Source organism: Salvelinus fontinalis, chromosome 10 (assembly GCF_029448725.1).
Source record: "Salvelinus fontinalis isolate EN_2023a chromosome 10, ASM2944872v1, whole genome shotgun sequence".
Lineage (NCBI taxonomy): Eukaryota > Metazoa > Chordata > Actinopteri > Salmoniformes > Salmonidae > Salvelinus > Salvelinus fontinalis.
The window spans coordinates 27,854,167-27,869,791 of NC_074674.1; the positions used below are offsets into that span (position 1 = coordinate 27,854,167).

The 15,625-nt window shown below is 42.2% G+C and overlaps 2 protein-coding genes across 4 annotated transcripts in view; both read right to left on the bottom strand.

The window, feature by feature from the left end:
• LOC129863906 (atrial natriuretic peptide receptor 2-like) overlaps positions 1 to 6,300 on the bottom strand; it is a 45,949-nt gene extending 39,649 nt beyond the window's left edge. The window contains exons 1-2 of the mRNA XM_055936309.1: positions 4,917 to 6,300; positions 927 to 1,108 (exon numbers count right to left, since the gene is read on the bottom strand). Coding sequence (XP_055792284.1) covers positions 927 to 1,108; positions 4,917 to 5,619 — 885 coding nt within the window. The 5' untranslated portion in view covers positions 5,620 to 6,300. The remainder of the gene's footprint in view (positions 1 to 926; positions 1,109 to 4,916) is intronic.
• LOC129863908 (anaphase-promoting complex subunit 2-like) lies at positions 1,019 to 15,271 on the bottom strand. Of its 3 annotated transcripts, none has more exons than XM_055936314.1 (15): positions 11,404 to 15,271; positions 10,892 to 11,150; positions 10,460 to 10,781; positions 10,194 to 10,326; positions 9,738 to 9,948; positions 9,443 to 9,562; positions 9,165 to 9,282; positions 8,787 to 8,965; positions 8,487 to 8,628; positions 8,210 to 8,285; positions 7,755 to 7,958; positions 7,499 to 7,631; positions 7,130 to 7,371; positions 6,756 to 7,017; positions 1,019 to 1,108 (listed from the first exon to the last, which is right to left on the bottom strand). In XM_055936314.1, the coding sequence occupies exons 1-14, from the start codon at positions 11,479 to 11,481 to the stop codon at positions 6,805 to 6,807; spliced, it is 2,430 nt and encodes an 809-aa protein (XP_055792289.1). In that variant the 5' UTR covers positions 11,482 to 15,271; the 3' UTR covers positions 1,019 to 1,108; positions 6,756 to 6,804. The 3 variants fall into 3 exon arrangements, with proteins under 3 accessions (XP_055792289.1, XP_055792288.1, XP_055792287.1); XM_055936313.1 differs by having other exon boundaries at positions 1,022 to 1,108; positions 6,775 to 7,017; XM_055936312.1 differs by lacking the exon at positions 1,019 to 1,108 and having other exon boundaries at positions 6,395 to 7,017.
• Positions 15,272 to 15,625: the final 354 nt, after the last annotated feature.

Below are 15,625 nucleotides of genomic sequence, written 5' to 3' on the forward strand. Positions count from 1 at the left end.
CTCCCCCATACTGTACTGTCTTTAGTCATCCTATTTAGTAAGGCTAACCTGCCTAAGTATGCTGCAAAGCTGTCTGACGAAATAATTGTACTTCTTCAATGTAAATAATGCATACTTTCACGCACTCTCTCTAGCCCTCTTTTGGTTGTCTTGTGTACATTCCTTTCTCATGCGGTCTGTGTGTATCTAACCTAACATACCAGGTGTAAAAGTGTATCCATCTCAGTCAGAGCTGGAAAAACAGACACAATGGATTATGGTCATTGTAGTTAATTACCACGTTCTGGCTCTGAATTAGGTTGAATCTTTGCTTAATGAAAACTGGAACTCCCTTCAGCCCAGTGTCCCACATAGTTATTGGCATGATTTCTCTCGTGAATTATGTGATTTCTCTCTAAAGAAATGGCGCATTGGGCTCACAAAAAAAAAAAAAAAACACTAAATGGAATTCAAGTAATTGAACCGAAGTCGCTCGGTTCAAATGAAATGTTGGTTAATCGCTCAGCACTACTTTACAGTAATTCATACTCGTCGGTAAACCTTCAATCAACTTGGTGAACTTTGTGTTCCCTTTGATACAGGTTCAGTTAGAACAGAGGGATGTGGAATGATACTGTTGATGGACAAGCTTGTGATGCACACACGAAGTAGAGGCTTTGAATTGAATTTCCTTAGTGAGAGACATTCATTTCACAGGCCAAATGGCAGTTTCAGACTAGTAAACTTGTCTGGTTCCAATGACCGAAGGGGAAAGGCACTGACAGTTCAACATCAAATTAGTGACAGAGTATTTGGACACAATTACTAAAAAAGGTTTCTGTGAAAAATTAAATTAGCAAAACGTAATGAATGAAAGGGAACAAAGGCAGGAATATTTCTCTGTCTCCATGTCTCTGTCTGTCAAACTCTCTGTCTGTGCAGTTTACCTTGAAGACCTTGATGGGATCAATCCAGAGGCTGTCGTTGTTCAGCCAGGGTTTGCGCTCCGTTAGGCTTTCCGCAAACACGTCCAGATAGAAGATGGCGTAGTTCTCAGGGTCTGGGATCTCACTCTGGAAAAGCTTCATGATACTCAGAAACGTGTCCGGAGGCCCGCAGATATACACAACTGTAGGGACGACAAAAACACGACACAAAGGTTTGTTATCACTCTTTATAGGATTTATGTTAGCACTATTCAGTAGAATTGCACCTCTTATCATTGTGAGACTAGATTTAGATATGAACCATAGATATGAATTCAATCCAAATCTGTAACTTTTGGTAAATGCAGTTATGAGGAAGCATGTGTAGGTAGACCTACTGATGGTGCACATTCGTGCGTGCACTATTTAGGGGGAGTGTGCATGTGTGTTTACAGTGTGTAAAGCTGTCTGTGCTGTACGCCTGTCTACATTACACAATCCCATTGTTTGCATTCCGTCTACTCCATGGACAGCATGTCTGTAGGCATTATTTCCATTCACTGCATGTCAGAGTGACTTCTGCCAGGTCTAAGACAGTCCTCCCAGTTAGCAGACATTTCCTCAAGTGTTAGACCAAAGTCGGCACAGAACACCGCTCAGACCTCAACTCTCATCTCTTCCAAAACAGCTCACAAGGAGCAATGCCAAGTAGTCCTGCTGTCTCCTGGACATCGTCCAAAACAAATGTACAAAAAGGCAAGGAAAAAGTCCTCCTGTGTTGTAGAAATCATAAGGATCTGCATGGGCTTAAGTTAATACAAAGCACTTCAAATTGTTTGGTACATTTTACTTCACTTCGTGGCAGACAAAGATGGCAAACAATCAACCTCGTCTTAATTTAACATTTCTAGTACAAGGCTTCATTCTCTCCCATGACTCACACAACATCTACATGCAGAGAAGGATAATGCTGCACTATTCAACACATCCCTATACAATGAATACATTCAATTTCAGTATTTCTTTTCTCCAGGTAAGACGCTTGAAAAAAGACCAGTCTCTCTATGTTTAGAATGTAGTCAACTTTAGTGTTTTGTGTAATGTTTATCTTACTTAGTGTTATATAAATTTGACAGAGAGCATTTTAGATATACTTATAACCTATGGTATCATGTTAGCATTATGGTATAACGTTAGAGGGACTTTAATAACTCTTGTAGGAGGACTTGTATACTGTACACCTTCATCGCATGTCTTTGTTCTCTTCCAGGAAGATAGTACACAACTTCCATAAACACATTTCCAACTATCAGGAACCTCACTTTGTGTTTACGGTGAGGGGTCTATACTTTACCTTCGCTCCATTATGTGGGCACCCTTGTTAACACTCATGTAGCTTTTCAAGTCTGCGACAAAACAATTCACATATGTACCTCCACAAAAGAGAAAACACAGCTTGATGTATTCTTCCTTTCAGCCATGTGCCATTTCCTTTCTCTGTATGTATGCTTTAAGTAGTCTGACAAGCATCAAGTGGTGAGCTTTTCCAGAGGCAACCTGGTGTGATTTTAAAACATAACTGGCTTCATATGAAGTCTAGGAGTTAAGGTTTGTCCATTTGAAGAAGGTAAATTGTTTTTTTCATGAACAAAGTCCATTCCGTTTTTCAATAATCAGACAGGTTTCCCATCAGAAGACAAAATAGGAAGGACTGTGTTGGAGTGGATCAATTTACATTTCACATCTGTACCTGACAACAAGAGGCTGAAAAAAACAATTGATCTCAAAACTAGACATTATTGCAGAGCCGTTGACTAAAAAGGAGAGACCACACAGTTGAGGTAAAGGTTGATAGCCCAGGGGTTATCTGTTGGTGATCTCATCAGGATAAAAGTTAATGGAATGTCGAGCCAGAACTCCAAGCCTGGACAAGCCCTGACAAAACCATTCGCTTCTGTGACCCCAAGCTCACCATGGGCGTGCCTATAATTCGGCTAAGAGGTTTGGCAGCTTTCAAAGGGCCTGTTCCTGATATAACATCAGTTTGGTACCCCCATATGCAGAGTTTTTTATTCATCTTACTGCTGGAAAAAGTTTTTCAATGGATAAACCCAGTCATTTACATGAGTCACTCATCGGCCACACAGTCCCATCTGTGCTATGTTGTTTAGCGCAGAGTCACTCAATGTTCTGATCTACTGATTTCTAAATCAGTACCCTGACAATAACTACGGATGAAAACAGTGTGCCAAGAGTAACATTTAGTGGTTAGAGTAATGTTTTAGGGTTATTGAGAACACTGGAAGTCAGTATCTTCCCAGAAGATGTGAAAGAGTTCAGTGCCTTTTCTTCTTCCAGAAGCAATTTAAAATCAACACAGAGCATTAGATGTTTCCAACAAACAGAACATTTCTGGGCCAAAGTACACATTAAATATCACTTGCCTGCTTCAGAACATTGAACATAGATTTTAGCAGCATTGATGTTTCTCTGTTGAACTTTCATCTACTGGTATTTTATCAATATGTTTATATTACAGTATAATGCTGAGGTCCAAGGTGATTTATGCAACCATGTCAGTAGAATGTATCATTAACATCCTTAATTCCAATTTAAGGATTCCCAGAGTTGCCAACAAATATTAATTGAAAATTCAAAAGCTACCAATTTTTGAAATCATGTAGCCAAAATGTGTGAAATCGTGGTTCAAATAAACCCACATTGAAGCCACTCAATGGTGTTGATAAGATAAACAACAAGGAAGATGTTGACGTGAGAGATGACTAACAGAAAGCAAACACACACAAATGACTGGTATCAAACAATTTAACCAATGTCAAGCTTTGATTTGCCAACACAACTGGCACTGTCACTTTCATCTGGTCTCATTGTGACCCTCTCTACAGACATTTCTTAACCTAACTAACGACAATATTTGGCTATTTATCACAACATTGAAATAATTTAAAATGTACTGTGATGTGTATAGGATATGGTTTTAAAAGTTTGAATTATTTTACCATTTCTAAAACTGTTTTGGGTTAATAAAAGCCATTAAAAAAAGTATACAGCTTTAATAAACATGTAATATCATATCCTACAGCAAGCATTACCATGTGTCAATATGATTTTAGACTAGGTAAACAAACGGAATATATTGAGCTTGCCTACTAATTGTCTAATTCTAAGGATTTCTTATAAATTGCCCTGAAATAAGCAAGACTGTACTGTGGACACGGAAGGCTTACTTTTAAATAGAATGAGCTGCAAATAAAAAAACGTATGATTGCGAATCAACATTCCAAGATATTGTAAATTAACATGGGGCCATTGTAATTAATTAACGTCAACACTACATACATAATATTTACAACAATAATTCACATTTCAGGTTAAAATGGCTGTCTACTAAATTGGAATATATGTTGTAAGTAAAATGCATGCAGGGACCCTTGAAAAAGAGAAGAAGAAAGAACCCACGAGCCCATCACTTATTTTTCTTTACAAAATACGCAGGTGGACAAGAGCAATAAATCAGTGGTCTGGTCACACACGGTGCATAAAAGTGTATTCTTTATCGTCTACCTGTTATTTTAGATAAGAATGGCAAGAACATGTTTAAAATCCACTGACGGCCCATGTCAAAACCAAGAACTCAAAACTAAATATTATTGTTGGCTAATATGCTTACCTATCACCAACACCAAATTTACTAGGCTAGTTAAAGGCCCAACTGGTATCTCATTATTGTCGAGACAATGTTGCATGCATTTTGGAAATCTGATCAGATTCTTGGTGCTAGGCTATTATGGTAACATCCACATTTCCATATGGCACAGCTGGTCAAAAGGCACATTTTTGTTTTCATGACTTTTTACAATATAGCCAATTTGGACATTTCAGCTGGCCTAGTTTAGGGGAAATGCTCAGTTCTGCCTCCAGGACCAGACTCGTGACAATACAAGTCAACCTGCTATCGCACATGTGAAAATAGCCAACTAATAGACTTACTTCTTCCGTGGTCTTTCATGAAAGTAATGATTTCTTTATAATAGCTTGGTGAGTCTTCATATGGAAAGGCACCAACTGTGACATTTTCATCCTTCAAATTTAGGTAAATTCCTTCAGAGAGGAAGTAGTGAGGTCGGTCATCTTTTTTCAAATCGTGGAAAATCAGAATGGCACGAGAGGTCCAATTATAGTGCGCGTGAATAATGTTAGCAAAGTCTCCCAGTTTTGTGGTCGAGGGTCCGGTGCGAACAATCGTATTGTACTCGTCCCCTTTATCGAACCCATATGCGGTTCCTCCCGCAGTTATCAATGGGAGTTTCCAATGGGATGCAAATCTTCCAACTGAGGCGACTGAATACACACACCCTGGTCCAAAGAAAGCATCTGGTTTATTATAAAGTTTGGTATCCACGGCGATAATCTGTGCCTTATTTTCTGCGCAGACACCGGTTGAATCCTCTGTGCTGAAATTCAAGAGTTGAATAGAGTGGCCTTTGAGAAGTCCGTGCTTCTTCTGGAGATTCTCGTTCGCCATAAGAATTGCTGGGAAAACCCGAGGCAAAGCCCATGGATACTTGTGGTAATTATCGGGAAGCATCACCGCAACTGTGATATTATTTTCCATATTCATTCGACACCTGGATATGAGAGAATATGTGAATAACACAAAGAAACAATATCCAAGTTCCGTTTTATATCCCATTGCTCAAAATTGAAGTTAAATAAATCCAAGAAAACGGACCTCGTGAGTTCACCTGGGAAGTGGTAAAACGCCTTACTGTCCTGAAAACGAACCATATGGTTCTCTATTGAAATGCAATTTCAGTCAAAATAAGAAATGTTTAGGTAATCCATGTGTAATTTATCCTGTTATTTTGTTCTAATTGTTCTCCAGCAGCGTGATTCCTTGAGTTGTTCACTTCGGTGCAGTTTTCGGACTGATGTTCCTCAACTCCCCCCTCTAAGTGTGATAACATCCATCCATATGACTATAATCACTGCAACCTTCAGTACACCCCCCACACGTGATATTACCGGTCCGAGAAAGACAGGGATGAGGCGCCCCCTGCCTGCTGTCACAGCTCTTCAATCTTGGTCCTGGGGACTCACAGGGTGTGCAAGCTTTTGTTCAGCCACAGCACTAACAGAACGGATTCAACTACCATTGAATCAGGTGTGAGTACTGGGGGCTGGAACAAAAACCTGCACACCATGTGGGTTACTAGGACCAGGAAAATAGATAATCGTTTAAATATAAACTGTCTTTGACAATAATCTGAAAGACAATCAGTTGTGTTGAAATCCATGAGAGTTGAATAAACCAAAATCCAAGCAAGTAGTACACATGACAAACTCAGATGCCGAATTTGATATACACAAATCTAAGATTCCACAATAATCCACTAGAGGTCAGGAGTTCCTCACATGACTTCATTTCAGCAAGCTCTACAAGATTCTTTAAACAAATACAATCCTACTACATAATAATCAATGTTTTATTAGCTCAGGCAATTGTAATGTTATCCAAAGGGAACCCCAAATGACAAAATCCAAACACATGTCAATTCAATATGCTGAAAAACTGTGTATGATTCGGAGTCCCCAAAAGTCATGACAAGCAGTCCGAAACAAAGTCAAGCAACGTGGATGATCAACAATAAAGAGAGAATGATTGGTTCATGCTCATTATAGCCATTTGTATTGTAAGACATAGTAATCCGCACAATGCTTGGCGTTTTCAGTTGCCTTCCAAACCTATTCCTGAACAGGTTCATCTGGGAAACTGTAGTCTCTGGCTGCAATGCTGCATCATGTACATTTAGAAAACAAATCAGATACCTCCGTTTTTCAGTTCTACCTCTTTCCTCCTCCTCATCTCTTCTCCCCATCAGTTGGTGGACTTTGGCAGTCTGTAGACACCTGCGGACAAGATGAGCTGATGTTCTCGCACTTTCCTCTGCAGGAAGCCCTGCAGCTCATTCACATCCATCTCTGTGACAACGGGTCCCGTGGCAACGAACATCCGGAGCATGGAGTGGATGCGCTCCAGGGTCATGGTCTCCAGGTTGGTCAGCATAGCCTGGATGTAGGCCCAGAACAACTGCACAAAGAGCAGAGGGCTGTTAGGGCTAGCTTGATTTGTATTTGACAGGAAATGTGTATTTATATTTTAATTACATGCCTCCAATGTGTGTGTGTGTCTGCCTGCATACCTGTAGTTTCTCTTCCCTCTGTTCTGACTGGGTGGTGGTATTGGAGTCTCCTTCCTCGTCGCTGTCGATCAGCATCTCCCCTCTCTCAGGTTTCTCCCGGGACGAGCCGGTCTCCAGGATAGAGTAGTGGCCCCCAGCCTCCTCCTTCAGGACCCCCTGCTGCTGCCACAGAGCCAGCTTCCTTCTCACCATCTCCTGCGGCACCCCCAGGACCCCACTCAGCTCCTCCAGAGTCCACGAGCCTTCAGTAGAGAGAGACAGAAGGAGAGCCAAATAGAGATGGCTAAATTTAACCGTAGTTACTCATACAATGTCTGTATACAATGATGAGTTGTACAAAAGGCAGCCTGTGACGGCCGGAGTTCTGACTTTTGTCCTGGAAGTGCAGGATGATGGCAGCGTGGATGGGGGACACAGTCAGGTTAGTCAGAGTCCTGTCCTCCAGCTCCACATCCAGTGTCACTGAGCCCAGATGAGGCTTCCAGCTCAGTGTCCTCATCGCCTGGGAAACCATTTGAATTATGGAATTTGATATCAAAATGCAATTCCCCTATTCTCTGTTTGTAAGGACTTGAGTAAAACAGAAACAGACTGGCACGTATGCTACATCTTCATCATCAGGTACCTTGAGTTTCTCATAGCGGTGTGTGTAGGCCTCCATGGCCTGGGAGGCCAGGAGCGGGAGCTCCATCTTCTCCTCCTTCAGCGTGGGCCAGAACTCAGAGGACAGGATCATGGCAGTCAGGGCCATGGGGGGCTGCTCCTCCTCACCTAGCCTGGACTCCTCTTCACGGATGTTGGTGTTGATCCTCCGTGAGTCAGCCACGTCCTGAGAGAGAGAGAGAGAGAGAGGAGAGGAGGGAGGAGAGTAAGGCTGTGTCCTAAAGTGTTTCAATGGTCTCTGTTCTTAGTTTTCGTTTGTTAACTTCTGTCTTCATGCCTTATTCTATGAAAGACATTGGTAGGTGAAAGGACTATATATTTTCAAAGATACTAGAAAGTCACTTTGAGAATCATGTTGTCATAGCTCATTCTAACATAAATGGTAACTCAAGATTTCAAAGTCACACCCTGCTTTACCTTCAGCATCACCTCACAGTAGTGCATGTGGGACTCTCCGAATCGCAGCTTGAGTAACTCCACGTTACGTATCTCCCTGGAGGCACATGAGAAAAGTTAATTACTATAAAAATATATATATTGATTTAATTTAACCAATATGTCCACACAGAAATGCCAACACCAGTATACCGATAAGCACATAATATTAAGAGTGACTGCAAAAAGTTGAGTAATGTAGTGTATAGTGTTGAGATACAGATGCTGGTACTAGCTACTGTAAATTAGTTTTGCGTACCTGGCTGTATTGTAGTTGAACTGGTGGAGAAGTCGGTCTGCCAGGACAGTTCTGTACTCATCTATGAAGATCTCTTTACTGCCGTATATGCTGACCAGAAGACTGATGATGTCAGACGAACGCCGCTTGGAGCCCGTCTTGTCTAAAGGGTGAGAAAGAAAGATGAGTTTATTTAGTAAAAGAGACGTGACGGAGAGGTAAAAAATGTCTAGTTCAATACAGCAGAAACAGGAAAAAGCAAAGGACACAGTTTGTCTAGTCTAGTGTGATGACCTTTGTGGGTCCACTGAGGGTACTGACCTGTGACAGCATCCTTAGGGTCTGGGGTCCATTCCTCTGGGTCGCTGCCCTCGTCCTCACTGTCCTGGGTCTCCAGGGTCACAGGGTTGGCACGGGACAGCTCATTGGCCAGGTCACTGCAGCCGTCCGCGTCCCCAGTAAGGCTGGCCACTATCTGACGTACCGTGTCCTCCCGTGTCCTGGCAACGAACCACAGACGTCACATCAATGTCATGTCAACAACAACACAATATGCTATGGGAGTCAAATCAGTAAGTAAAGAACAATCTTCTCTAACATTTTGCCTCCCAATAAAGGTTTGCTTTGTACATAAATACTCATGAGGGAATAAAATAATACATAACTAAATACAGATTACGATAATACACGTGCACCCACCTGAGGTACTTGCGGATTGGTTGGCAGGCAACCTGCAGGATGACCATAGATGGGTCCAGCTCCCGTAGGGCCTTTATGGCCGAGATGTATACAGTGATGATGTCAGAGGTATGGACTCCTAGAAGGGGAGAAGAATGTTGTTGAGAAGGGATTAACTAACACAAGTCTTATCACTCCAGCTTCTTCTGCAACACTGTATTTGGAAACAACACTTACTCTTCACATCAAAAATAGCCAAACACCAATCACTGTTCCTAACCCATCATTGGTTCACTGACCTGGGTGAAGCAGACGGGTCTCAAAGGCTGTCTTAAGGGAGGTGAGGAGCTGCTGCCTCTGATTGGTTCTCTCTAGACAGAACTTGAGGTCCTCAATGGCAGGCTTTGACTCAGGGAAATCTGACAGGGACAGAATGTGAGGGCGGAAGAAATGACAAAACGCTTTCTACCTTCTTTCCCCCTTATCAAATCTCTTCCCTATGTCATCGACACCCACAGGTGACAGCTCTATGTTATTACTCTCTGTTTCATAAAACATCAACCTATCTCCTCTCTCTGTTCCCTAACCCCTCACCTCTAATGATGCTGAAGAGCTCCTCGATCCTCATGTTGACGTAGATCCTACAGAAGAACTGGTGCATGTGACACCTCCAGCGCTGCAGCACGGAGTTGGCTGGCTGGCCCACCTCCCCAGCCCTGCTGCCTGTGCTATTGGGCACCGTACCCAGTCCACCCTCTTCACTGGCAAACACCCTGCTCAACCAGCCTAACACCAGCTCTAGCCACTGGAGAGAGAGAGAACAAAAGAGGGACTTGAGAGAGTGTTTGTAAGTAAGAGTAAAACAGATAAATTATCACATTTCTGAGATTTGGACCTGGTGTAGTAAATTGTTTCATATACAAATCATGTTTGGTCAGCAACCTATTCTGTTAAATAATGCAAGCTAGAAAAGAAGAACTTGTTAATAGATCATGTCACTTTATTATGTGAAGTGGTCATCCCATAGACAGGCTCTCTAGTATACTGTACCTCCTGAAAGCTGAAGAGAAAAGAGCTCTCGTACTCCCCCCTGCAGTGCTGCTCCATCCGCTGCTCAATCAGTTTGTGTAAGATGGACGTCACTGCCTCTGAACTAACCCGCTCCAATAGCTGCAACCTGGACCTGGAGGGTGGGAAAAGTGGATAAAGACAGCTGCAGACACATTACAAACATGGCTGGCACAGATGTAGACAATGGTTGTTCTAGCACAACGTATAGAGCATACAGTGACATGGCAACCCCTCTATTCACTCACAGTATGTGGCTGAGCTCTTGCAGCTGCTCCAGGGCCTCCTGACACCAGCACTGCTGAGTGGGGACAGTGCAGCCCTGACAGACACCCCCATCAGGCCCCCTGCCCCCTTCCTCAGCCTCCCCTGCCTCCCCCTTCTGTTTAATGTGCACAGAGAAGGTCCTGCTGTAGAACTCCTGTATTCTCATCTGGAGCACAGCCGAGGGGGAGAACAGTAGAATGGCCCTGATGACGGAGAAGGCCCTCTCCCGGAGACCCCTGGCCCCAGGGCCACACAGACCACCCCGGCCCTCATCCTGCCAGGTACCCAGCCTCTCCAACCCTCCTGTGAAGAGGGACAGAGGGCAATTATTTTACGCATTTGACAGCATTCTGTTCAGTCAAAATTCCAGTATTAAGGGTGTAGTCAACTGTAACCTGAATGTTTGAACCCACCTAGGAAAGGTTCCAGTCTGCCCAAAAGGGTACGGAAGGCCATGAGTAGGATCCTGGTCCTATCCTTCTCCCCAAGTTCATTCTCTGGCTGCTTCAGTCCAGCCCAAAACTCAGGGGCCACTGCAGTGGTCAGACGCACCTGCAGGGTCTCCAGGAGCCATCCCTCCAGAAACTGACCCAGACCGTTTGAGCACAACAGGCTAAGCCCCTCACAGAGAGACCCATCAGACATTGTGTCGTCATTGGACACTGGAGACACCTACAGACAGAGGAAATTGGTAATGTTCTTATAAACAGACACGGACTATGGTTTGTAGGTACATTGATAGATCAACATTGGTCTTAACTAGCTATGTAATTCCTAATGGCATGTGGATGTGTTAGCTAGCTACATGTCCAGCAATCAACCACAGTAGTGCAATTTATCTAATTTCATTCTCACATAAAAGGAAGGCAACCTATGTCAACAACACAAGGTACCTTACGTAGGCAAGTTAGGTCCATCTACTCACCAGAGCTGCAGTTACAGTGTCCCAAGCAGAAGGTAGCCCCTGTGGTACTGAGAATAACCTCTCAGCGGAGTCCATCATCACCACGGTTGGACCAAATTACTTAGCGAGAACCATTCGATTGTGTATTGTCAAAGTTATCGTCTGTGTTATATCACTCACCCATATTAAGGTGTACCTAGTATGGATTATAATACTAATCTCTAAATAGTAATCTAAACTAGTCTCTAAATTGAATTACAGATACCATTTAAAGTTATTGGGCTCTCGCACAAGCCTGTGGCGCATAATACTGACGTATGTGTGGTTGCGGAACTTATAAAACTGTGGCGGAAGTGTACGTGCCAGTTTGTTAGTTGGAGGGATTTTGAAGCTAAGAAGTGGGTGACGAGAATGATTTTATTTCGACTGCCTCAGTCTTTGCACAAAATAGCCAATTTGTCAACTAGTTAAACCAGGCGCGAGAGAGAGTTAACTGTAGCAATATTGGCTTCAAACTAGTGATGAGAAACCGAAGCATTCACGTGCTAGTCCGAAATAGGAAACTTCCGACTTGGTATTTGGTTGTAGTTATACACGTGCGCGTTCATCCAATTAGCGAGTCAGAAATGTCCGAGTTTCCTAGTTCCGACTAGCATGTCAACGCGGCATTTCACCAAATTGTGCAGAAAATGGTTAATTACTCGGAGTTTTTAACACAATGCACATTAGTGACATCTGCTAGTCAGCATTGAAAAGAAGATTTTGATGTTGAGATACTTTTGGTCATGTAGTGTATGTGGACACCTACTCGTCGAATATCTAATTTCAAAATAATAGGTATTAATTTGGAGTTGGTCCCTCCCTTTGCAGCGACAACAGCCTCCACTCTTCTGGGAAGGCTTTCCACTAGATTCTGGTACTTGCTTCCATTGAGCCACGAGCATTAGTGAGGTCGGGCACTGCTGTTGGGCGATTAGGCTTGGATCGCAGTCACATTCCAATTGATCCCAAAGGTGTTTGATGGGGTTGAAGTCAGGGCTCTGTGCAGGAGAGTCAAGTTCTTCCACACCAATCTCGACAAACCATTTCTTTATGGAACTCGCTTTGTGCAGGGGGGCATTGTCATGTTGAAATGGGAAAGCGCCTTCCCCAAACTGTTGGCACAAAATTGGAAGCACAGAATCATCTAGAATGTCATTGTATGGTGGCGCGTTAAGATTTCCCTTCACTGGAGTTAAGGGGCCTAACTCATCCACCAAACTTTACAGTTGGTACTATGCATTTGTCCGTCAGACTGCCAGGTGGTTAAATTTGACAAACTGACTTGTTGGAAAGGTGGCATCCTATGACTGTGACACGTTGAAAGTCACTGAGCTCCTCAGTATAGCCATTCTACTGCCAATATTTGTCTATGGAGATTGCATGGCTGTGTTTGATTGTATACAGTTGTACACAACGGGTGTGGCTGAAATAGCTGAATACACTAAATTGAAAGGGGTGTCCACATACTTTTGTATATACATTTTAGATATATATTTTCCAAATTAAGTAAATCTCCCCCACAATCAATTGCCATTGAAGGTTCGCCCCTTCCATCATGCTTCCTCTGTTGTCAAAAACGGAATATATGCCATTATTTAGGATGCTTTAAACAGAATCGTATACTTTACTCAAAACGAATTGTTTAAACAATGTGCTGAAAGGGTGGTGTCACACAACGATTCTCAAAATACCTAGTCTGGTCCCCAAGACCCCAACTCTACCTGCTAAGCTACTGTTCAGGTAACAAACCCTGGATGAAAAAATACTAACTAACTACATTGAAGTATGGTGTCCAGTAGAGGTCGTTGTTTGAAAGCAGCTTGAAATCGAAGAAAAAACCGTACCATGTTGAAATTGCTGTCAGAGCTGTCAGCCACCCTAGTCATAGTCACCCTAGTTCTCTCTGCTATCGCACTGCAAGCGGTGCCGGAGCGCCAAGTCTTGGTCCAAGAGGCTTCTAAACAGCTTCTACCCCCAAGCCATTAGACTCCTGAACATCTAATCAAATGGCTACCCAGACTATATGCATTGCCCCCCTATTCTACGCTGCTGCTACTCTCTTATCTATGCATAGTCACTTTAACAACTCTACTTACATGTACATATTACCTCGAAACCGGTACCCCTTGTATATAGCACCGCTATTGTTATTTTACTGCTGATCTTTATCTGTTTCTCTCTTACATTTTAAAAGGTATTTTCTTAAAACGGCATTGTTGGTTAAGGGCTTGTAAGTAAGCATTTCACTGTAAAGTCTACTACACCTGTTGTATTCGACGGATGTGACGAATACGATTGGAAGTCAGTAGGATTTTGCAACCATTGAACTATAATCCCCAAAACACACACATCCCTGGATCGTTCCTCTTTTCAATTCGCTGCAGCTAGTGACTGGAACGAGCTGCAAGAAACACTCAAACTGGACAGTTTTATCTCCATTCAGAGTCATATCTCTTCATTCAAAGACTCAATCATGGACACTGACAGTTGTGGCTGCTTCACGTGATGTATTGTTGTCTCTACCTTCTTGCTGTTGTCTGTGCCCAATAAGGTTTGTACCATGTTGTCTTAGGTCTCTCTTTATGTAGTGCTGTGGTGTGTTTTGTCCTATTTTTATTATTTTTTAAATCTCAGCCCCCGTCCCTGCAGGAGGCCTTATGGTAGGCCGTCATTGTAAATAAGAATGTGTTCCTAACTGACTCGCCTAGTTAAATAAAGGTAATAAATAAATAGAAAATTAGAGACAGCCTCCAAGATGGCCGACCGTTGTTATCAACATACTTTACTCACGGTCGCATACGCCGATTCTTGGGGGCTGACATCTTGTTAGCTACGGTTACAGAAGTCCATTATTATTTTATTGCATTACACGAACCAGTGGTGGAAAAAAAGACTTAAGTGTCATACTTGAGTAAAAGTAAAGATACCTTAATAGAAAATGACTCAGTAAACCAGTAAAATACTACTTGAGTAAAAGTCTAAAAGTACCTGCTTTCAAATATACTTAAGTATCAAAAGTATAAGTTGTTTTAAAAAGGATTATATTAAGCAAACCAGACAGCCTCATTTTATTTTTAATTTATGGATAGGCAGGGGCACGCTCTAACACTAAGATATAATTTACAAATGAAGCATGTGCTTAGTGAGTCCGCCAGATCAGATGCAGTAGGGATGACCAGGGATGTTCTCCCATAGGGCGGCGCACAATTGGCCCAGCGTCGTCCGGGTTAGGGGATGGTGCCATAGGCCGTCATTGTAAAATACGAATTTGTTCTTAATGTTCTTAACTTGCCTATTTAAAAAAATAAGGGTGTGTCAATTAAACCAGTTTCATGTCCTGCTAAACATTCAAAATGTAACAAGTACTTTTGGGTATCAGTCAAAATGTATGGAGTAAAAAGTACATTATTTTCTTTAGGAATGCAGTGAAGTAAAAGTAGTCCAAAATGTAAAGTGAAGTACAGATACCCCCCCAAAAAGACTTAGTAGTAATTTAAAGTATCTTTACTTAAGTACTTTTCCCCCCACCTTTATTTAACCAGGTAGGCTAGTTGAGAACAAGTTCTCACTTTAAACCACTGACATGAACATTGTACAAATAATTTACAGATATCACACATAGGCGCCCATTACTACATGCACACTAGCACTGGAGCCCAGCAGGAACCGTGAGCTAGAGCTGGGTTCTGGATCTTGGTTAGGGAGGGGAAATATGCAGGCAAGAAGCACAATGGAGGACCAAACCTGCCATAATTAGAATTAAATACATTCACACAAATATATACATAAATATCTAAATCCACACACAATTAAATAAATGAGCAAGGAAATAAAAAAACTGACAAATGTAATTAATTTTCTCTACATATCTGTATGTATTTACTTATTTATCTATGTTTTGTAATTATTCAAACTTTAATCCATTTTATTAAATATTTATTTATGTACTTCTTCCTCCAATATGATAATGAGGGTTGTCAATCAAACGTCTGTAGGTGGTATCTAACAAACTATTGGTTGATCAATGTCACGTGTTGCTCCACTGCCTTTTCCTGCTTTTGCACCACCTATGTGAAGCTAGCCACAATAGTAGAATTTGCAGGTTGCCTTCAAAATGAAAGTCCCGCATTGAAACTGTCAGACAGATACAAATACTGGAATCATCCCATATTTTAACTGGATACTGCTTATTAACAAGTTT

What these genes read in the sequence shown, in the direction of transcription:
- LOC129863908 (XM_055936314.1), bottom strand. Translation starts at nt 11,481, where the DNA reads ATGATGGACTCCGCTGAGAGGTTATTCTCAGTACCACAGGGGCTACCT. An exon ending in CCCTAAGGATGCTGTCACAG is followed by an intron (nt 8,629 to 8,786) that starts GTCAGTACCCTC and finishes CTCACCCTTTAG; the next exon opens with ACAAGACGGGCTCCAAGCGG. An exon ending in AGAGGGAAGAGAAACTACAG is followed by an intron (nt 7,018 to 7,129) that starts GTATGCAGGCAG and finishes CTCTTTGTGCAG; the next exon opens with TTGTTCTGGGCCTACATCCA.